At 29.0% G+C, this 24817-nt stretch overlaps 1 protein-coding gene across 2 annotated transcripts; it reads right to left on the bottom strand.

The window, feature by feature from the left end:
- Positions 1–23782, bottom strand: LOC107882406. 2 transcript variants are annotated; one of them, XM_016800701.2, is made up of 13 exons: positions 23518–23781; positions 18882–18939; positions 17019–17071; positions 16831–16939; positions 16667–16715; positions 16282–16346; positions 14600–14645; positions 14449–14537; positions 9156–9201; positions 9004–9092; positions 8086–8169; positions 7509–7625; positions 1–129 (listed from the first exon to the last, which is right to left on the bottom strand). In XM_016800701.2, exons 1-13 carry the CDS (start codon positions 23613–23615, stop codon positions 22–24), a joined length of 1011 nt encoding a protein of 336 aa, XP_016656190.1. In that variant the 5' UTR covers positions 23616–23781; the 3' UTR covers positions 1–21. The 2 variants fall into 2 exon arrangements, with proteins under 2 accessions (XP_016656190.1, XP_016656191.1); XM_016800702.2 differs by lacking the exons at positions 14449–14537; positions 14600–14645 and having other exon boundaries at positions 23518–23782.
- Positions 23783–24817: the final 1035 nt, after the last annotated feature.

The raw sequence follows: 24817 nt of genomic DNA, 5'->3' as shown, positions 1-24817 counted from the left end.
GTTACATCATTTTTTTTTTTTTTAATATGAATTTTTATTAGAATGTGGATATATTTTAAATACATTTTGAGCACAAGTTCTTTCTGTATACGTCGTATAAAAGTTGTCGTCAGGTGTCCACCAATTATTCTGAAAAAAAAATGACATTTTTTTAAATGAAAGTCAATTAAAATTCCCTACGACAACTGGTATGTTTATTAAGAGACTAGTATTTAGTGATGACTGATGATTATTATATTTTAAATGAATACTGGATATTTCGGAAATTATACAAAAAATCATAATAGAAAAAATAATTAATTTGATTGAAACAAGGATATTTAGTATGTTAGGTAGTTATATTTTAGAAACTTAACTAAAATTATTATTAAATCAATAAAAATAAAAAAAATGTTCTTCTTATTTACAGCAGTTATCTACGTAGCAAACCTCCGTAAGTCGTAATTTTCAAATTTTTAATTTCTTCTATTGGATTTTTGAAGCACTGTAGTTTAGTGCACATTTTGAGGTATTAATATCACAATACTTTCAGGTATTTTCATAAGATATCGTAAAAATACAAAAGATCGTATTCACAATAGCAAAATCAAAACCTCGTAACTCGAATAATTATTATTATGCAAATGTGAAATTTGATATTATTTAATATCTCTTATTCCAACATCAAATAGTATTTATAATAAAGTATACATTAGAGTTGCATTGAAGTTTAATGGTTCTTATCTTATTACCAGTCTTGTAAAGAATACTTCTATTTTATATTCGAATAACTGAGTATTAAAGTATTCCGAATACATTTAAAAAACATATTCAAACACTTCAAAGCTGTACAATTTAGTCACATTGTTTTAACTAGTTAGTTAAAGTTACTTTAATATAAAAAGTAACTAAGTTAGTATATAAGTTAGTTTGGTGAAAATAGTAACCTAAGTTAGAAGTTAGTTTTTGTAGATTAAAACTACATAAATTATATACAATTTATACCAAATACTTTATTAAAATGTGCAACCATTAGATAATCACACAAAACTTTCTATAGAAAGTCCATAATGAATGGAGGTGGACAGTGTCCATCTCACAATAGAAATACATCTCAGGAAAATGGAAATTCACTTGCAAACAAACTACATTAATAGAAGCCAAAATTAAGACTCCAGAAAGAGTTGAATATCTTTTCAGTTATTTTAATGATTCTACATTAGTGAAATATTATATACCTATTATACCTTGTCACAGCAAAGGACCCTGCAGTAACTGTTATTAGATGTCTCAAGTACAACCCAGATGTTATAGTGCAATATAAACTATAAGAGATTTACCAAATAGACAAATTTACCTAATAGAAATAGGATGATAATTGATTTTGAAGTAAATAGTATATGTATATGCATAAGCGTGCGCACGGGGTAGTCATGGTAGGCACTTGACTACTTTGCGAACTCCCCCCCGGCCACCCTCAATATTAAATATTATTATTATTATGATAATTGATAGCCAATCATAAAATAAATGTTTACTACCTATGGTAAATGTAGTTAAATGAGGTTACCCCATCCAAATTAGTTTTATAACTTAGGCGTGAATATGAATATTTATAATATATACGCAATATATGCGTGTGTTAATGTTATATGTACTTATGTATATGACTACCCTTCCAGAAATTCTGCGCACGCCTATGTGTATATGAATAGCAAACAAATTTAAATTAAAAGTAGAAAAGAAAGAAAAAGTGAAAATAATATGTAATTGACAAATATCAATACACAGGCCGTAGCAGGGGAGGGGGGGCTAGAGGTGCCTACTCTATCGCAAAAAATAGAGATTTGTTTTTATCTTGGGAGGGCGAAAAAAATGAAAATTTTGCATTTTATGTTAAAAATTACAACGGCCAGTGTTGTATATTTTATTAACAAAAAATTCAACGCACTTTAGGCATATTAATTTAAACATTGTTGAAAATAATATCTAATATATGCTGGCTTTTCCGGTTCACTATTATTTCGTTCTTTCTTTTCCGATCGTCAAATTCTTATCAAACACCAAAACTACGTATCTGGATGTTATTGTTGTATTATTTTTGATTTGTAGCTAGGTGGTGTAAAATGTAAATGTGTAATCCAGGGCTGTATGTGGATAATATTTCTAAACTTAAATTACTGTAATTATTGTACTTATGTTTTATACATTAATAATTATTGTAAATAGATAATTCCGACTTTTTTTTAAATCATAAATATTTCATTAGTGAGGGGAGGCCTTAAAAAATACGGCCTTTGGCGTATAGACTTTTTTTCGGTTCAATAATAAGGTAGCGCCGGTTATTAGCTAGGCTGCCACTGCGGATGAAGTCTAGTCACGCCTACTCAAAATTCAAAACCCACAAAAGTGTAACCCGGTTTTAAACCCGAAACCCGCAAAAAATTGTACCCGGTTTTTAACACGAAACCCGAAACCCGCAAAAAATTGTGCCCGGTTTTGAACACGAAACCCGAAACCCGAAATATTTTAACCCGTTTTGACTCCCTGAATTAAGATCAAAATCTTTTCTTTAACTACTAAATATGTGTAAAATGATTTTTTAATTGCACTATACACTCCCATGATGTAATAGAACGTTTGTCCGTATATTTGAAAAAAAAAATAATAAATAATAATTATAATATATTTTATATAAAAGTATAAAATCAATAATAGTTAGTAAAAACATCTTTCAATATTACACTAGTTATAAAGTCCTTACACTGAAGAAATAATTCTTAGTAACTGAATAAAAATAATTATTGTTTTATAGAAATGTGGAATTAGTCGGAATTGAAGGGTGGAAATGCAAAAGGTGGTATTGCCAAAAACCAAAATGTTCACAAATCAAGGAAAACTGTAACACATTTTCTGACGACTATAAACATTCAGAATAAGTTTATTTATATGTAAAAAATAAAAACTAAACGATTGACAGTGTCAAAATAAATCTACCTAAATTGTAAACATTCTTTTTTATGCTTTAAAAATTCGTCAGACCAAAACGTGGTATTGCAGGTTTTGAAAAGGTAATGGCAATATCACGTTTTAAAGTTGTTCCTATTTCTGTTGATACAAAACGCATTATTTCCTGCAATACCACATTGTGAAGAAAAATGCAATATTGGCAATACCGCGTTTTGCAATGATATCAAGTATGCTCCAATACTAATAACATGGGCAATAATACGTTTTGACTTGAACATGATTGAATATGTAATACCACGTTTTGCATTTGCACCCTTCAATTACCAATTATATTTGCATTGTCGCTGTGCGTTTCATCCATTCTACATCTTATATAATATCAATTATTTTGTCAAGTGATTACGAATCGGTGAGTCCGTGGCATAGAGTAATATTATCTTAATTACTCTAGATCCGTCACCATTTTTACGAGTTTTGTATTAATTATTATTTTTAATCAAGTGCGCTAATTGCCATTTGTCAGTTTTTATTTATAATATTAAATTTGTTCGACGCTATTTGCTGTGTATATAGTGATATTTCTATACAAATCATTAATTATTATAGCGTGGGCGTGATGGACGATTGTCACTGTTTATTATATTCTATAGTACATGACACCGCCAAATTGTAAGTTATATTTTATACATATATTTATTATTACTTTATTTAATACTAGCCGACCCGTCACAGCTTCGCTCGTGATTGGTTGTTAATTTTGCTTTCGGACGATGATATGTATAATTTTTTATTCCATTGTTATCGTTTAATGTGATCGGCAAGTAAATATACAAAACGGTTAATGAAAACGTATTGCAAAAAAATAGCCTATCCCACGCACATATAGAAATCAGTAGTTAATTTAACTTTTACATAAATTGTTGAACAACTAAATTTCAAGTAATGTGTTTAGGATTGTTAAGGCAGCACTAACTAGTCTGTAACTGAATTAACATTTTAGTTCAACAAACATAATATTGTTAAAATAGTAAAAAAAATGTATTGGTTTATCCATTTATATGTAGTTAAAACAACATTTATTTACAGTCAAATTGAAGAAAACCAGTCTTAAATACTGCATTTGTTTAAAATAACACCAGTTGTATTTACGACTTGGTGTTAAAATCATATACAATATAGCCAATTTTAATTACACCAAACTATAGATTTCCATTTAAATAACAACGTTTTCCCGTTATTCACAATGTTAGGTAGTGGCTCGGTAGGTTAGGCGTTGGGTAAGGATTCCTACAATGAAAGACCGGTATGCAGATCAAAACCGAAGCCCGCGGAAATAAATTTTTCATTTTTTGAAATAGGGGCCGGAGTGGTGCAGTGGTCACGCAGTCATCGGTTCGATTCATAGCAAAGTGCAAAAAATGTGTGTGATTCTACGCAGTCACCATTTTCCCGTGCTGTCGTCCGATTGCGTCATCCGGTTTCCAACTAGGTTCCACTCTACTGGGAGTGAAGACCACACATGTCTCCTCTTGGAGAAGGGGGGTAGTATCATGCATATAGTGATATATACATAGATAAATAGATCACATGATCTCCCTACTACCCACTTGTGATAAGCATTGTCAAAGACCTTGAGGTCGTTTCAATGAACAAATATAGAAAAAAAAAAAAATTTTTTTTGAAATATTTATAATGAGATACAAACAGCATCTAGTGCCAATCCAACATCAAATAAGTGTTGGGTACACCAAATTATGTTAACGTTAATATTAATATTATTAACATTTAGGTAATAGTATTTCAACACCAAGCTTACTCCAGCTGGAAATCTACACTCAAATTTGTAAAATATTGACACGTTTTGTTGTAAATTCAACACCAGATTTCTATCTTCGTTGCCCGTTAAATGTACCAACTCTATACAGGGCCGTTCAGAGGGGGGGGGAGGGAAAACAAGACTATTTTTCCCCAGGCCCCATTTGTTCAATATTTTTAGGGGGCCCCATAAGTCTTAATGTATAATAATTAACAACAAAGAACCATCACCGACCACCGTTATTGAAACAAAAATTATCTTCTTTGCGTCATCCATATAATATTAATACTTAAAATAAAATAAAAATATAAATACTTATACAGTCATATAATGCGCGCGTAAGAGCATGACCAGCCGCGTATTCAAAACAGTTTCTTCCACCGCACTAATATATTAGTATAATGTGTATAGTATATGTGTGTAGTATAATGTGGATAGATCGTGATAACGAGACTCATTATTGGTCGAAAGCATAACTCACGACTTCAATCACGCCCAATAAAATGGTCTGATATTAATTTCAAAAGAGGACTTGAATTTGTCACTAAATTATCTATGCTTTGACAATTTTATTTATCTGATTTTAATTTTTTTTTTTACTTAGAAATTTTCTAACAAAAAGAGTAAAAATAAACCATTATCATAATTTAATTTTAAATACATTGATATAGAATATGAAAAATGTGCGACAATTAAAGTATAGAACATTTAGAGGAGAATTTAAATCTGCTTTCAAAATTTAAATTGGAACATCCTACTGGCTACTTAGCGTAGTAATAGAAGTCACCGGCAGTATTAAAAAAAAAAAAAATGTTTGTAATTTCATAAAGTAATGGGCGTAGGTAAAATACAGACGTACACTATGATGCCCCTATACAACGTAATCGGTACTATGAATTACACACACTTATGTTTATTTACTTTCAACAAGACCCGGCCATATAAACTGAAATATAAAATGCCTAGTTTTACTTCTTAGAGAATGGATTACGCTCTCTTAATAATGAGCTTGATTGGTTAAAATTAAAAAAAATGTACATACAAATTTGGTTATTCTCAGTGAGTATTTTGTTTGTCATATCTTATTATGGTCGAATGGCCCCCAAATTAATTTGCCTCTGGCCCCAAAAAACCTTGGGGCGACCCTGACTCTATATGACTCAAACTTTGTTCAATTCTTTTCTGTTGCCCACAATAAAAATTCTGATTCACAGCAGTATGTTAGCTGGTAGGCAATCTACCTGCGGTAAATCGCGAACACCGTGCTTTTTGTACGTAAGTGTATGATTTAGCTCTAGAGTATCAAAGTTATACGAAGTTTGTCGTTTTTACTTAATTCCACCTACGGTGGATTAATATTATCAGTTAATTCATCCTAACCTAACCTAACCGTACTAAAATCCGATGTATAAAAAAAACCAAATTTAACCCTTTTTAAATTAGCCTACCTTCTTCTCAGAGGTCTAATCTACACACAAACATTAATTTTTATATATATAAGAAGAAGAATGGGCTGAGAGAATGGTCAAACGGCCAATGTTGGCCGCGTCTCCTTCAGTAGCGATGGCGTTACGCAAGTGGATGTACTCGTCTGATCGTGACTTCGACTGATTGAAACGAATGAGATTCATACGCTCCATTAATATTCAAATTAAAAAAAAATAACAATAAATAAATATTATTCTCAACTCATATAACCCATAGCAACCATTAATAAACAAAAATTTCTATCGTAAATCTCAAAATTCCTGTCTTAGCACCTACCGGGGGTGATCAATTCCCTTTTTAAATTAGTCTATAACCTTCTTTGTGATATCCTCTTTAATTAAAAAACAAACTGCAAGACGATCCAATAAGTAGTTTCGGAGTTAACCCCGAACATACAAACAAACGATATCATTTTATATATTAGTATAGATTTATTATTCATTATATATTATTGGTTGTGTGCACCGGCAATATAGTAAGTTACTCTCATGTTTTTACTTGTTGGGGTAGGAGGGCCATAATCTATTTTTTTCTGTATTATATATTTATTACTGTGAATTTTTCGATATAGTTTATGCGAGCTATTAATTACAACATATTCTTCACGTGCTGAATATCCAAATGTGGAAATATCTCTACGCATATTTTTGACTGCCAACTGTGGCGACGTGTGAAAGATTACTCAGTAAGTTAAAGCTCATAAAAAACGATTTGAGGTCGACACAATAGGACAAGATCGAATATCTGATATGGCTGTTGTATCCATTGAACATACATTGATAAATACTTTAGATATAAACGAACTTATTAAAGACTATGCTGGGAAAAAACTAGAAAAATTGCAATTTAAATTTTACTTATAAGTAAAAGTGATATTATTGTGTTATACCTATGTACTTATAATTATTATGTATATTTATATTTTAATAAGTTATTGATTTAAATAAAATGAGCAAACGCTTACATAATTATAGGGAAAAATCATTATTTATTATGTGTTTATAAAAAATATTCCGTGTTGAATTTTTTTTTCATAAATTAAAATACTTAAGGACGCATTTTTAGGTTTCGCCCCAGGCGCATTAATTGATTTCTACGGCCCTGACAATACATGTAATAGTTTTTTGCTGTTACTGAACAATTTGATAAATGGGACTTACGGGGTTTAGCAACGTAGCCCCAACAATATGGCATAATAACTAAGATTAATACAATAATAAAGAACTAAAATATTATGTGAATTTAAATTACTTGCCTCTATGACACCATGTGTAGCTAATTCTATGAGAATTTGTTCTCGCATGCTTGTATTTGCCAGTTTCCTTGATACAAATTTTATTGTAGTTCCAGCCAAAGATACAGGACACAAATACTACATTCAAATAAATTATAAAAATGTAAATAAATTATTGTTATATTTGCGGGTCCCACACAAACATGTTCATTGAGACCCACTATTATTTAAAAATTATTATATATATACAGTTCTTATGAGATATTAAAAATCATTCATTATCAGCAATAAACTTTTAGAACACCATATTATATAATTACTAGAACTGTTCTATAAATACTATAAGAGGCTAAAAATGCTTATTAAATCTGAAACAGGTATATGTTATAAGGCAATGTTATATAATGACTAATGCTGTAATAAACACCTAACTAGAATTTTCTACGGGAAATATTTACTTTGAAAATGACAGTCAAACACTTACGGGTTAAAATTCAAAATTGCTATGAATATGTGAAAAACTATAATATTGTATATGTTAATATTTTAATAAATTGAAAGAAAAATAATTTGTTTAATTTTAAATGATTATACTTACTTCTCTAACTACACCATGAGGTCTAAATCGCACAGGTGGGAGATGTGATTGAGTAGAAAAATGTTCTCCGATAAATGGTTTTACCTGTAAATAAAAAAATATATATTTATTTAAAGTGAATAAAAAATCATATGGAACTTTTCACATTTTTAAAAATAATACAATGCGTATAATAATTGTTTTATAAGATTTCTTTAGGCAAGTTTTTCTCGATTACAAGTTACTTATAACTAAGAATAACTTTACCAGTTGAAAAAGCTTCAGAAGAATGTTGTTCAAATACAAATAAAGCTTTCAATCATTCATAAAAAAATGAATTTTTATACATATTTGAATACATTATGACAATAAAATAGCCAAGTATACCAACAAATTATGTTTATTATAGTCTTCATATTGTAGTTATAAGTGGCTGAATTTATGCAAGCGTAATAGTTTTGATAATTAATAAGGATCTTTTTCAACTAGTTAAACTATATTTATTTAAGTTGATATGAAAGTATTAACTTTTAATAAATATATAAAAGTTCTTCTACAAATTACATCACATGTACAAATATAGAATTACAGAACGTCTCTTTAAAAATTAAATGTTGACAAAATGTACGCATTTAATGAATAATGACCATGTAACTAAATTATTTTATTATAACAATTGTAAGTCAATCAAATGTACATTTATAGAAGAATGCATTTAGAAAGCCAAACCCATGGTACCGCAAAGATTCAACTTTAAGTAATAATGTTAAACAAACATTTCAATCAACTTTCCCACCTGTTACATTTAGAGCTCGTGGTATTCACAAAAATTGACATTTTTTTAAAGTACCTTTTTGGTACATTTAATTATATCATGTACTTCTTCAAGATTCTGTATTATTTATTTTTAATCACTAAAATTACATACTTATAACTTACTTTAATATTGTCATCCTTTGATGGAGGAATTTTGAAGGAGAAATTTTCCAATACATCATCATAACATGAAGTTTCACTAGTATCAGCAGCTAAAAGTATTAGTTTAAATTTAGTAGTTTAAGAGCAAGATTAATAAGTAAGAATAATTTTACCAGTTGAAATAACATTAGAAGAATGTTCTCCGATAATTGGTTTTTCCTGTAAATAAAAAAAAAATATGATATTTATTTAAAGTGAATAAAAAATCATATGGGACTTTTCACATTTTTAAAAATAATACAATGCATATAATAATTGTTTTATAAGATTTCTTTAGGCAAATTTTTCTCCATAACAAGTTACTTACAACTAAGAATAACTAACTTTACCAGTTGAAAAAGCTTCAGAAGAATGTTCCGATAAGTATAAAATTATATATTTTTTATTTTGTATTTGTGCATTTTGGAGTTTCAGGCATTTTTTTTGGCACCTCTATCCTCTTTAAAAAAATCAAGATATCAGATATACTCATACGTTGTTTAAAACATTACCTAAAAATACAAATATTTCACTTTTGTTTTTAGATTCTAATCAAAGCAAAGAATTTTAGGATGTTTTAGATTATAACATAATATAGACAACTTTCGTCATAATTTATTAGATTATCATCAAACTTAAAATTGTAATACAGTACTGTACCATCCACCTCAGTGGCCTATCTAATATGGTACATTTATTATTGTTGACCGTGAGGAAGTTTTGAAAAAATCAATTTAATCAATTAAATAAATAACAGAACATCTTTACTCCGGCCCACGAGAGTCCATACGTAAACCGCGCATCGATACTGACGGTCGCGACAGCTGCCGGCCGAATTTTCTCCCACCATAGTGCTGTTCCCACCACTCGGCAACGTGAATACAGCGGGTCATAAAAACACGGCTAACGACGGCTGTCGGCGATCGTTGCCGGCCGGTATGATTCGGCGTATAGAAGGGGAACGATGCGCAGCGACGCGTTCTGACATATGGACTCTCGTGGGCCGGAGTATAGGTAACAATATGCATTTATTCTTGCTTGTTTTGTAGCAAATGTTCTCAATAATTTCATTATCATTCATATGTTCTTCGATTTGTTTGAATCTTAAATAGTTGTTAATTAATTTTAATGCAAATTATGAAAAAAAAAGTTGCATCCAGCTTGAAAATATATTTTTGTTAAAAGAAGAGATGTTAAATTAAATTCAAATATGCTTATCAAGATAAAAAATAAAAATATTAAAAAACTACCTGACCAATGCACAGGAAATATACTTCCTTATAAATTGTTTGAGTATGCTCTAAAAAGATTTGTAATTGTGTAAGTATGATTTCATGAATACATAATATGTTACCATATCAAAAGTGAAATAGACAGAGAAAACAAACGCTGGTGTTGTGACAACTAAATAATAAAACACATTTTGATGCACAATAAATTATGATATTCATCAATAAAATTATTAATTCATAAATAAAATTAATTTATTTTAGGCTAATTTATCTAGTGATAAAGTAAAAGGTGGAATCTGTATAAAATATTTAAACCCTTCTAATTTTAAAATTAACGCAAATATACCTCATATGTTCATAAACAATAACTATAAGGTTAATTTTCATGTTAATTATCGTATTTCAATAAATAATTATTGTTATGTAATCTTTCCAATATTTAATTTACTTACAATTAAACATATATTTTTAGAATAATGCATTTAGAAAGCCAAGCCCATGGTACCGCACAGATTTAACGCAAAGAAATAATGTTTTTCATCATAAAATTAAAAATCAATACCAGGGAAATAGTTCATTACTATCTGTTGGTTTTGATGCTTATTACAGTTTTTCATTAAATAATTATTGTTATGTTATATTTTTGATATTTAATTTAATTACAATTATTAAATGTACATTTTTAGAAGAATGCATTTCAGTGGCAAACCCAGGGGGGTGGATCCCCCCCCTTGGCTTATGTCGTAATTTTATTTTTATTTTTAAGTTTCCGTGAAATGTTCATCGAAATGTATTGATTAGTTTGATTATTACTTATAGTTATTGGATTAGATTTGGACATTAGGTATTATGTTGATAACACGTAGAATCGGATAATAATTAATTTACATACATTGTAAATATAAATTTAAAAAAGGTGGACAAGTGGATGTCGATATGCTGTACAGTAGGTTACAAGTGCGTCACTGTGTAATGGATGGTATTAAATTTGAATTCAATGATTTAATATTATTGTATAAGAAAAACGATTCTGAGCGGAGATGGTATATCAGTCTAGGTATAAGACATATTATATACTTATATCTAGGGTATTAAAAAAATTGACCTATAATATACACAGGAATATCACAATATCTATTAGGTAGGTACTTATAACACGTTATACATCAACAACAAACCATGATACTATCATAGATATATAATAGTATACTTTAGAAGTTTCAAGTACCCATGAGTAATATTATACAATCACAACAAAATAACTAAAATAGTTATTCTAGGTTTTTTAACATGTAATTTTGTCTAAATTCGAACTTAAATGACTATAAAAATAAACTGTGCTTATGTATTTTTTAATTTTTTGGTTTCAGAATTAACTATTTACGTGGGATCTTGTTTTAAATTTTCAATCCCAAGGTATAAAAGTTGAAAATTTTTATGAATTTTTAACTACAAAATATCTATTCAATTTTAAATTTGATAAATGTTGTCGAAATTCGATCATTAAATGATTATAAAAAAAAATTGTGCATAGGTATGTATTTTGAATATATTTCAACTGCTATTGTAACAATATATCAGAAACCTTGCATTAAATTTTAACATTTTTTACCCAACAAATACAATTTTATTGATATTTATAGAAAATAAAAGTAAAAAAATTGAACGGACAATGTCCGTAAACAGCTTAAAAAGAGTCAAATTATTTTCAAAATTTTATCGTGTATAGAAAATGCTAATATAAACATTCAGTGGAATTTTCAAGTATCTACAGTCTGCCATTGAAACAATAAACTAGGAGCCTTCTATTAAATTTTCAAACTGTTTTAACCAACAAATAACATTTTATTAATATTTATAGAAAAAAAAAAACTAAAAAAAAATGGAAACTGAAAATGTCCGTAAAGAGCTTAAAATAAGTCAAAATATTTTCAAAATTGTAGGTATAGAAAATGAAAATATCAACATTTAGTCAAAATTTCATGTGCCTACTGTAATTTGTTTAAGAGTTGGACCAAAAACCAAAATCAATTTTCTCGAAAACAGATTTTGCATAAAAATTCCCATTTTTCCTTAATTTTTATTTTGTTTTTCACGGCGCTTTTGAAAACTACTGGGAAATTTTTACTTTTGACCCCCCAAAGTACCAACTAGATTCACTTTCCTATTAGAAAAGAAACCGTTGAAGAAAGTCCAAGCACTTTTACTGTCCTAAAAGGTGATGACAGACACAAATCATCGTAAAATGAATACATTTATCTTTCCACTCAGAATCTAAAATGTAAATAATATAATTGTGTGATTTTTTTTATTGGTCTTAAAATCGGCAAATTGTGTTTATTAAGAAATGAAATGTAAGTATATACTCAGGAAAAGGACAGAAAAACAGTAGTTAAATTTTTTTGGACCCCCCCCCCTTGAATAAATCCTGGTTACGCCATGACTAAATAAACAGGCATGTCAGCTAAAATTTCATTTTCGCTATCGTCGCGCATGTTCCCCAGACATGGAAAGAATAATATAAAATGTATAATGTAGATTATTATTATAGCGTACAATATTTTAGCGTTTATTCCAAGTCTGGGGAACATTTTATCACAATTTTATGTGCAGTGTTATCGAGCTGACATGCCTGTTTATTTAGTCATGGGTTACGCCACTGATGCATTTAGAAAGCCAAACCCATGGTACCGCAAAGATTCAACTTTAAGTAATAATGTTAAACAAACATTTCAATCAACTTTCCCACCTGTTAAATTTAGAGCTCATGGTATTCACAAAAATGGACATTTTTTTAAAGTACCTTTTAGGTACATTTAATTATATCATGTACTTCTTCAAGATTCTGTATTATTTATTTTTAATCACTAAAGGTTCGGTACTTGCCCCGACTCTATTTAACTTATATATACATGACCTACCTGTTACGAAAGGGCTTAAGTTCCAATACGCGGACGATATTGCTATTGCTTATCAAAGCACTGATTTAGAGGATGGCGGGAAAGCACTTACTGAAGACCTCAGTATTATGAACAAATACTTCTCTAAATGGCGTTTAAAACCAAACCCTACCAAGACTGAAGTATGTGCTTTTCACCTAAACAACAAAAAGGCTAGAGAAGAGTTGAAAGTGACATTCCAAGGAGTACAATTAAAACACAACTTCACGCCGAAATACCTGGGAATAACATTGGATCGTACGCTCACATTTAAAGAACATCTTGTCAAAACTGGAAAGAAAGTACGATCCAGAGTCAATTTAATTCAAAAACTCGCCGGTACAGGATGGGGTGCTAGCGCTAAAACATTACGGACAGCAGCACTGGCGCTAACATACAGTGCAGCTGAATACGGTGCCCAAGTGTGGTGTAATAGTGCACACGTGAAAGAAGTTGACACACAATTGCATAACGTAATGAGAGTGATTAGCGGCACGGTGAAGTCCACCCAGTTACAATGGCTACCAGTTCTAACCAATATAGCTCCACCAGACCTACGAAGAAAGCAGAAACTTATTAATACTATCAGGAAAGCCGAAGATAGGAGGAACTCACTGCTAGCCGAAAGATTAGAAGATATACAAGCACTTAGACTAAAGTCAAGGAAACCGCCTTGGAAGATAGCTAAAGACCTAATAAGATCAGGATTTGAAACCAAAAAGTGCTGGTGCGATGAATGGACTAACTCCACTTTACCAATCAAAAACAAAAACCTGGTGATGGACCCCAATCAAGGAGTTATGGGTATGGAACTGCCTAGACATGAATGGTCTGTACTAAATCGTCTTCGAACAGGCCATGGCCGCATCGCTGATATGATGTATAAATGGCGACTCCAAGACAGCCCAGCATGCGATTGCGGCAACGATAGACAAACCATAAATCCCATAATAAAGGAATGCCAGATAAGGAAATTCAACCAGGGCATCGAAGGAATCCACGCGATAACACCGGAAGCAGTAAAGTGGATAAGGGAACTGGACGTGCACCTGTAACCTGTAAACTGTAACGCATTGTTATGTCATATTATATTATATATTTATAAAACCTTAACCTTTCTAATCTAAATTTAGTTAAATTATACTTTATGTTTATATTTTATTTTATTATTTTATTGTTAATTTTGCTGTAAATGATTTGTTAAGCCATACGAAGAAATAAATAATAATCACTAAAGGTACATACTTATAACTTACTTTAATATTGTCAACTTTTGATGGAGAAATCTTGAAGGAGAAATTTTCCAATACATCATCATAAAATGAAGTTTCACTAATATCAGCAGCTAAAAGTATTAGTTTAAATTTAGTAGTTTAAGACAAGATTAATAAGGAAGAATAATTTTACCAGTTGAAATAACATTAGAAGAATATTCTCCGATAATTTGTTTTTCCTGTAAATAAAAAAATATAATATTTATTTAAAGTGAATAAAAAATCATATGGGACTTTTCACATTTTTAAAAATAATACAATGCATATAATAATTGTTTTATAAGATTTCTTTAGGCAAATTTTTCTCGATTACAAGTTACTTATAACTAAAAATAACTTTACCAGTTGAAAAAGCTTCAGAAGAATGTTCAAAAACTGATTTATCCGATAAGCATAAAATTATATATTTTTTATTTTGTATTTGTGCTCTATGATTTTGGGTGTTTATGATTTAAATAAATAATAAGCCTTGTATGCATGTAGTGTGTGGGCTACAATAAAATCAGACAAACTCAAATTAGCAATCTTTGAACGGAAGATATTAAGAAGAATCTATGGGCCCAAAAAAAACAACAAAGGTGAATATGATATGAGGACAAACCAGGAGATTAAAGACCTATATGGAGAAGCAACCATCAATGGTGTGTTAAAAAGTAGTAGATTGAGATAGGCTGGCCATGTGTGGAGATCATAGATAATAATTGGAATGGAAACCAAACATAAAAAGACCAAGAGAACGTCCCAGACAAAGATGGAAGGATAGAGTGGACAAGAACTTAGAAGAGCTTGGAATTGAGAATGGAGTTTAACTGGCTAAGGAATGAGATCAGTGGAGGCAAGTGGTTGTTGCGGCAATGATCCTAAATGGCTTATAAAACGCCACAGATAGATAGATGGATAGAATACAAATATTTAAGCAAATAAAAATTAACATTGGAACTTATCATATTTAAAAAAAACGATGCAATACTATTGTATTATAAGATTATTTACAAGTTACTACGTTTTAACCTAATATTTTAAAATAATAAAACTAAAAGAAATACAAATAAAGCTTTCAATCATTCATAAAAAAATGAATTTTTATACATATTTGAATACATTATGACAATAAAATAGCCAAGTATACTAACAAATTAGGTTTATAGTAGGTCTTCATATTGTAGTTATAAGTGGCTAAATTTATGCAAGTGTAATAGTTTTGAAAATTAATAAGGATCTTTTTCAACTGGTTAAGCTATATTTATTTAAGTTGATATGAAAATATTAACTTTTAATAAATATATTAAGGTTCTTCTACAAATTACATCACATGTACAAATATAGAATTACAGAATGTCTCTTTTAAAATAAATGTTGACAAAATGTAGGCATTTAATGAATAATGACCATGTAACTTAATTATTTCGGCAATATACAAAAATTAAATCTAATAAATTAATTGTTGTATAAACATCAACTGCATAAATAATATGATAAAAATCTATAATCATCACAATACTTATTATTATTTATGAAATCCGTATGAATGATATACATTTTTTTTTTTTACAAATATAGGTATTACCAAAAAAATACAACAAATCTTTGGCATGGAAGACATTGGGCGGAACAGCTAGTTATAAAGGGTGATCTTTTAGCATAAAACACTCATTATATTTAAAAGTATTTGCTTTTTTTTTAAATGTTTGATCCATGTGTTATTCTAGAATTGTATATAATTATAATATTTTTCACCCTTTTAATTATCATTTTCAAATTGCAACCTATACTAAAAATCTAATGAAACTCCAATATGTTTTAGTAAATTATTACCTGAGTATTATCAAGGTTAAAAGAGAAGGTTTCCAATATGTTTTCAGAGTCTGTGTTGAAGTAATCTAAAAATATAAACATAACTATTAAAAATCATGAAAATAAATCAGTCTCAATATTCAAATATGATAATGTTTATCCACACATTCAAATAGTTAAATGTAAGACCAGCACATTTTGATATCTGGAGAAATTTTTTTTTTTTTAATTACCAAGTTAATGGTAAAATATGATATTTGTATGGTTATTAATAATTGTAATTTTAAGAATTTTCCAAAGTTTATACATTTAATTAGAACCAAAAAGGTACTTTAAAAAAATAAAAAAAATTGTTATTCATTTTGTAAATAAAAGCTATCAAAATATAAAAATAGTTGATAATTACCATTAACAATTTCAGTCTTTGGCTCTACTTTGATAAATTTTTGTTCATCCTAAAAGAATTGATTATTTACATAACACGCTTAGGAAACAGTAGATCATAATATTATGCTCTTATTTAATTCATTTTTTAATTTTTAATTATTTTTTTTAGGACAAATAACTTACAGGGGGTAGTGTTTTATAAAAAACATTCCAGTTACATTCATTTGGATTGTGCTCATACACACCATAGTTTTCATGGTCTTCTAGAAGTTGAAACACGGCTGAATCTTTACTAAAATTGTTTAAAATTTTAATATTTTAACTTCATACAAAAATAAATCTTAAAATAATTAAAACAAAAAAAATATTACCCAACAAATTCCACATCAATCTGCTTGGTCGGAGTATTGTTGTTAACTACCTCCTGAATAATCATTAAAAAAATATCAAATATTTATATATTTCATAAAATGTATTTAACTTTTTAAATTATATTATATATTTCAAATGATTTGTAAAGTTTTTTTGTAACATTAAATTATTTATACTATCAAAAATATAAATAAATAGTTTAGAAAAAACACACTATTTGAAGATGTTAAATTTCAAGTTATCTATACAAAATTAAAGAAAATACCTCGAAAAATACTATTAAATGGTATTAAAAATAGTAATTAATAACTAAAATACTTCATTACCTAATCTTAAGATCAATAATATCTAAGGACAAAAAATAATAAAGCATAGTAACAAATCATATATTATATAAAAATAAATAAATACATTTATAATGTTAATATAACTGATTTATTAATCTTGATATCTACGGAAGCTAGACGTAAGAATGGATGGGTATATTATAAGGATTCTACAATTTGTATAAAAGCTAATTTGATAAATGTCTGAAATTTTTTTAAGTATGTGTATGATATGTGTATCTGTTAAAAAGTCAAAATTTATAAATATAGTTCAATTTGAATTATAACAAATTTTTGTCTTTAATATTATTATTTTTAACGAATTTGGAAACCTAAAAATGTGTATTAAAACTAAATAGTGCTACTCCACTCACATGAAGAGGGAACCTCTGGTAACATTTATTACCATCTGTGTGGTTAAGCTACGCCCCTGCACACAAATTGGCAGCCGAGGTTCCTTCTTAACTTGAATGGTGTATAGATTGAGCATAAAAATGTTTAAAATCATGGAATTTAGATAATAATGTAAATATTTAGCTAATATGATTATTTCCGAACATAATGGGATAATATTGTCAATGCCCAGATATTAAGTGACAATATAGGCAATGTTGTAAAAATAAAATATTTTAATATAATATATAATATAATATAATATTTTGTTAAGAGGATTGTGCATTTGTGCCATATGTGTTGTCTCCAGTCTCCATTTTACACACTTACGACATGGCACATTTTTGTTCAGCAGTTTTTATAGTGTGTCAGATTAGATTATAGAGTGAATTGACATATTATCAAACTTTAGGTAAGAACATTATTCATGTTCTCTCGTTGATTTTTTACAATATTTCAATTTTTGAATGAATTATGTGCATTTAAAAATATTAATATTTTAATAATTTTTGTAAGTTATCACTTATGTAATATTATCAAGTAGGCGTAGAATAAAAAGATTGAGAATTTCAATGCTTTAAGAGGATGTCAGCGCACTATCTGTTTTCTCTCTCTGGCACACGCGCAACATAGACAAGACATATTTACGCAGAATCATTTTTTCTATGTTTTTAAGTGATCTAAAATCACCCATTACAAAAAAGATAGAGAATGACATATTGATTTCTCTAAATATTGACTTAAAACAATTTAGACATAATTTAAATTTACAACAATTTTTTTTGTTTATTTTAAAAGTGTAATACAAAGTCAAATACAATAAAATATATAATCGATATCATTCCCTCAAAAATATTATCCTCCACATTTTTTGTAATGGGTAATTTTACTCTAAGACTACTTAAGAACATAGAAAAAAATGATTCTGCGTTCAAGCATTTAGTCTATGTTGCGCGTGGGCCAGACAGAGAAAACAAATAGTGCGCTGACATTCTCTTAAAGATAACAGGCTAAAAAATGTTTATATAATATATAGGTATGGTAGTATTGGTTAACATGGTAATAAATATACTAATATATGGCATACAATTATACAATAGTTTTAATGTGAATATACTTATGTACATGGTCAAAGATTCTTACCAAATCGGCTGTTTTAACTGGTTCGGCACCATTTAAACCTTCAAGGAATTTGTCGATTCTAGGAAATAATAAAAAAAAAAAAAAAAATATTAAAAAACACATAATAATAATTTTTAAAATAGACAACTGACAAGAACAAGTTAACCTCGAAGTTAACTAAGGTGCATGTAACACATGAATTGAAAATGAGTGACATATCTATTTTGTTGTCTTATTACATCATTATTATCATTATTACAAATAAAATTTGTTATGATTGGTGGGGGGAGGGGGGGGGGGCGTGTGGAGTTAAATATTCATACACCATTATCCAGTGAATTACACAAACCGCTGTATTGATGTAGATATTGTACTTAGTGATTATGCCATAAAACTTAATAACTAAGTATCAAATAAGTATTATTAATATTTAATATGTCATTAGTACAATAGTACAACCATGAACACAGATGTATGGCATAACCCATTATATGCCTATTAATTAATTTAATAGAAAAAACATCAACATTAGATCAAAACAAATGTATTACATGATGTTTAATTACATACATGACGTGTTAACTGCAAGTATTTTATAAATAATCTATATCAGGGATGGAAAATAAGTGGCATGAGATTTTCTATGGCACTCGAAAAACTTTCATTTGTCCATACATATTTATATTAATAATATATATTTCACAACGACGTATTGTTATCTTATCTTTTTTTTTTATTTAATAATTAATAGTCTTTAGTACAGAACTATGAAGGCTCAGATATCTTATCTTTATTATTATACAATATAATTTATATGTTGTAATATAGTGGGACACTAGATTACTAGAAGTGTGTGAATTTTACGTTATTATATTAATTTTTATTCAAAATGTCATATGCAAAAAAAAACAAAAATTACAGGATGTTCAAAATGTTTTACCATCATGGACAATTGAATATGGCTTTATGAAATATGGAGATAAAAGTCAATGCAGTCTGTGCTCTTAATTCGGACATCTTCTATTAAATGACATTTTGAAACAAATCATTAAAGACATTTCAGAGTTCAATATTGCTGAAAGGAAAGAAGTTATTTCTCAACGCTTGAAGGTAATTGAAAACCAATCTAATTTGTTATGTAAATTCGTAAAAACTTTTAATAATGTCACTGAAGAAAGTTTTGAAATTTCTCATTTAATTGCCAAACACTCAAAACCATTTCGTGAAGGCGAGTTTTAAAAAACAGTCATGTTAAAAGCGGCTCCTAGTTTATTCCAAGATTTTAATTATAAAGATAAAATACTTCAGAGAATTTAAGAATTACAACTAAGTAGAAATACTGTTAAAGAAAGAGTTTTAAAAATGACCGTCAATATTTCTGATCAACTTCAGTCTGATATTAATAGTTGTGATTTCTTCTCGATTTGTTTGGACGAAACAACTGATAAAGTCATCTGCTATATTAGTAATTTTCGCTCGTTTTTCAAACGGGAATGAAATGCGTGAGAAACTTTTAAAATTAGCTAATATACCATAAAGAACAAGAGTTACAGATGTTTGTGATATTGTTGTCAATGAATAAAAAAACTCAACATCAATTAAAAAAAAATTATTTCCGTTACGACGGATGGCATAATATGACTGTAGCATTAATAGGTTTTGTTAAGTTATTTGAAAGCATGTTGGACATCCAATAATTGGATTTCAGTGCATCATACACCAGCAAATGTTGTGTTCCAAAGTCGGCACAAGTGATTTAAAAGAATTGTCAGAACAAGTTAATAAAATTATTAATTTTATAGTTGCTCATGATATGTATAAAAGACAATTTAAAAAAATTTTAAATGATGTTAACTGTGAATATGATACTCTTTTATTGTGCAATAATGTACGCTGACTAAGCAGGGCTATATCATTAAAACAATTTGTAAATTGTTTGGACAAAATTCGTCAATTTTTACGTAATAATAAGACTAAATTTAAAGAAGTTTATAATACAGAGTGGCTAGCAAAATTGATGTTTCTGAGTATGCTCAGATATATTTTTTTATTTATTTATACGGTTGCAATTAATTACAATATATCCTCTTTCTAAAGTGCGACTAAATTTGAGAAATTACAATTTTAAGATTTTTCCCTTTATTTAATTTGTTTTAATATAAAATATAAAATAAAATAAAATGTTTTATAAATAATAATTTACCTATAAAATTGCTATATCAAATTTAGATATTTATTATTATTAATTACTTTATGAAGACACCTGATTTCCAGAATTAATTCCAGTATTGTGGTGCCGGGTGCGGGGTGAGGCGGGTCATTCCACTAAGCACTGTGCGAGCTGTCCCCCACCTAGCTAGTAGATCGGCTATATACAATGTAGTAACGAACTCGGCGGCCCGAGGCAGTATACTTGACCGCCTTGGCTGGCGTTTAACGCATGCGCCATTCACAATATTGTACGTGTTTACGCCGCACACCCGCCGTATAGTGGCGTATACCATCTCCCATGCATTAACATAGGCAACTGCCTCGTCGAGCGTCGATGTCGAAGCTCTAGCGTAGGCAGCGCGCTTGTCGCAGGATTAAACTCAAACGGCAAGGTTATTATAGATTATAAATTAAAATGTGACTGCGACGTGACTACGTGAGCCATTCTCCAGTCTCATGCAAGTTGTACGCGAAAAAAAATTAATATAAAATATAAATGCGCCCTAGGCCAGTGCCTTGGTGGCCTATGGGTAAATCCGCCCCTGACTACTGTCTACTATTAACAAAATACCCATATAACTAATAATGGTATACTATTCTTATCGAAGATCAACGTCGTCGTAATTTCGGGGAAAAAAATAAACATTATGTTTACGGATTAGTGCGTAGCAATGAAAAATATTATTTTGACAATATTTTTTCATAAATTAATCATTTAATATTTTTGCACCCCCCAGCATCAGGCGCCCAAGGCAAACGCCTCGCTCGCCTCACCCTAGTTACGCCTCTGATAGGTATCTAAAACTTTTTCGGCAATAATTACATCAACCTATCATACTAGTAGTAAAATAAATTACTTTAATAGCAATATCAAAAATATATCATGAAATATAATTCTTATAGACTAGGTAATAATAATAATAATAATAGGCTAACAGACTGTCTTTGTTCAGAATCAATTTTTGTATACAATAATATAATATCATTGAATTCAAATAAAACAAATCCATTACAGTCACCTTCTTAACACCTACCTATTTTCCCCCTTTTTAATTTACTATGGATTTCAAAAAAAATCTTGGATAAATGATAGGTAATAGACTCAATTACTAATCCCTATAGAATTAATAATGTACCTAAAAACCTCAATATAATTGATTTAGTTTTATACTTAGATAATTAAGTTAGTTTTAATTATATTGATTTTTTTTCGTGGATTCATTAATAATATTTAGAATAATATTAGGTATACTTATAGGTAAGAATAATAAGGTAATATCATATATTTTGAGATTAATCTCACACATATTATTGTACTATATTTTATCTACCTTGTAAATAAAGCAAAACAAAAATAATCATAAAAAATATATGGTAAGCCAACGGTATACAAAGGGCTTAGATATAATAAAAATCCATATCAGAAAAAATGCACACAAAACATGAAAATATGTAAGTGCAGTATTTATTTGGTTCTTGTCTCGGTTCTTGTTAAAGTCTATTATTTTTTATTTGTTTTTTATATTTTTTTCCCAAAAAAATGGTTCCTGCCAGTGTTTTCGGTACTTATTTGTTACATTCATAAATTTAACTTTTTAAATATAGTGAAGATTTTAGTTTTATACTCGGTTTTATATAGGTATAGAAAAAATTTAACATGATTTTTACAAGCAATTTATGGATAAATAGGTACTTAAAATAGGTATATATTACTGTTAAGAATCAGTTAATACTAATACCTATTGACTGATATTTATAATAAAATGTTAAAAAGTACTGGATTTAGATTAAAATTTAATATTTTTAAAGCTAGGTAGAATTAAAACCAAAATTCTTTTTTCTAAGAATTGAAAATATGTAGGTTAAGTATATCCATAGTAGGTACTCTGTTCTAGAAAATATCTAGGAAAATACTGTCCATACTAAACTTAAAAAAGAAAAATCGCTTTTTGCCCGTTGTGAATGATGCAATTGGCGCGTCGATATCATTGTGATAACGCTAACACCGGGTTGTTGGTGGGTGATATGCAGCACACACCTAAATTGGTCAGCCGACTAATTATTCTCTTTTGAGAAAGAGTATAATGAATACTTAGTAGTAATTATATAAGTAATATACACAGTAACTATTCAAAGCACTATTATTTTGATTTTAAATAATTATGTGTCCAACCCAATACGCGTTTTTTTGCTATAACCGAAAAACGATAATTTAGTTTATCAAAAGCATATAAATATTTAATATAGATCACTGGTCAGCAATGCTTCGTGTAAACTAACACCAGAAAATATTGAAAACATCTGATAAAGATATCCTTGTACGTTACGTAGGTACGTACTTACGAGTAAATATGATTTCAGTTTAATAGGTTAATTATGAACATTGTAAACTTGTGACGTGTAAAATTAATTACTTAAATAATAAAAATGAAAACTCGGCACTCACTCGTTTATTATATCGAAACTACAGCCGCCTAGTCCGTCCAAATCATAGTCGTGTACGTCGTCGAGGCTGGATGCGGAGAACGAACGCGGAGACGGCATGACAACGAAAATCGCGAATTTCTTTACAAACTTGCCAGATAGTCGTTGAGGTTCACAATTTTATTCACAAAACCAAGCACTAAACAGTGTAATAATTGACAATGGCGTACCTGTGGAGTACTAAAAAATAATATGCGGATTAAAGTAGTAACATAACGACCGCAGCGCAACCTGTGGCCGTTTGTGTAGATCACAGATCGGGCGAAGGTGCGTTACCCCAGCACCCGGGCCAGTTATTTTTCACGAATTTCAACTTTAAACAGTACAGTATTATGTACTTTATTTTGTACAATTTTGTACAACCAAAATTAAATTTCGTACAACACTCAAACCCCCCCCCCCAAATCCAAATTTATCCTACGGGTGCTACGGTAACGTTACCCCAACACCCGGATCAGTTAATTTTCACGAATTTCAACTTTGAAACGTACAGTATTATGTACTTTATTTTGTACAATTTTGTTCATCTATCTAAGGTTAGCCCCCCCCCCCCCCCCAAAAAAAATAAAATAAAAAAATACTATTTCATGTAACGTGTGTTATCGAGTAGCTTGTATCAATATTGAATCTAAGATACTGCACAACCTTGTTAAGAATTAACCTTGTAAGAACAGTTGTTGTTGATTAATTTATAATTCTATAATTATTATCTATAATTTAGTACCTATTATAGGTAATTGATAAATTTAAAATGTAGAGCCTACACATTTAAAATGGTTGAATAGATAATTGAACGTATTAAAGCTGTAGCTATGTTGAATCATACATTGCATTGTTTATATTATTTAGATACCTATACTAATACAATAATACTTACTATAGCCATAAAAAATGATCTGATCTTTCAAATTGAAAATTTCATCATCAATATTTTCATTTAAATTATTTGGTTCTCTTTCTCTATTATCGTTTGCCATCACTTGTTACTTATTAGAGTAATACTCAAAAGTTTTAACTTCTAATTATATTTTAATATAAAACAAAATAAATCCAAATAAATAATTATACCTAATACACGACATATATGTAACTTACTACTTACTTACAATGATCACAATTTTGAAAAACAGAAATACATTAAGACATTAGGCGGTAGGCGGTAGGTACCTTCAAGTTCATATTAAAAACAAATACATATTATTATAGACAACAAACTTATTGCATAATATTCATTAGTAGGTTGGTAGGTAAATTACTAGAAT

This window comes from Acyrthosiphon pisum, chromosome X (genome assembly GCF_005508785.2).
Source record: "Acyrthosiphon pisum isolate AL4f chromosome X, pea_aphid_22Mar2018_4r6ur, whole genome shotgun sequence".
Lineage (NCBI taxonomy): Eukaryota > Metazoa > Arthropoda > Insecta > Hemiptera > Aphididae > Acyrthosiphon > Acyrthosiphon pisum.
Note: the sequence above shows the minus strand (reverse complement) of the source record. Positions and strands in the feature narration are given on the sequence as shown.

Coding starts and splice junctions, on each gene's coding strand:
- LOC107882406 (XM_016800701.2), bottom strand. CDS start 23,615: ATGCCGTCTCCGCGTTCGTTCTCCGCATCCAGCCTCGACGACGTACAC. Junction 18,940..23,517: donor AGTTTCGATATAATAAACGA/GTGAGTGCCGAG, acceptor ATTATTTCCTAG/AATCGACAAATTCCTTGAAG. Junction 8,170..9,003: donor CAAAGGATGACAATATTAAA/GTAAGTTATAAG, acceptor TTTTATTTACAG/GTAAAACCATTTATCGGAGA.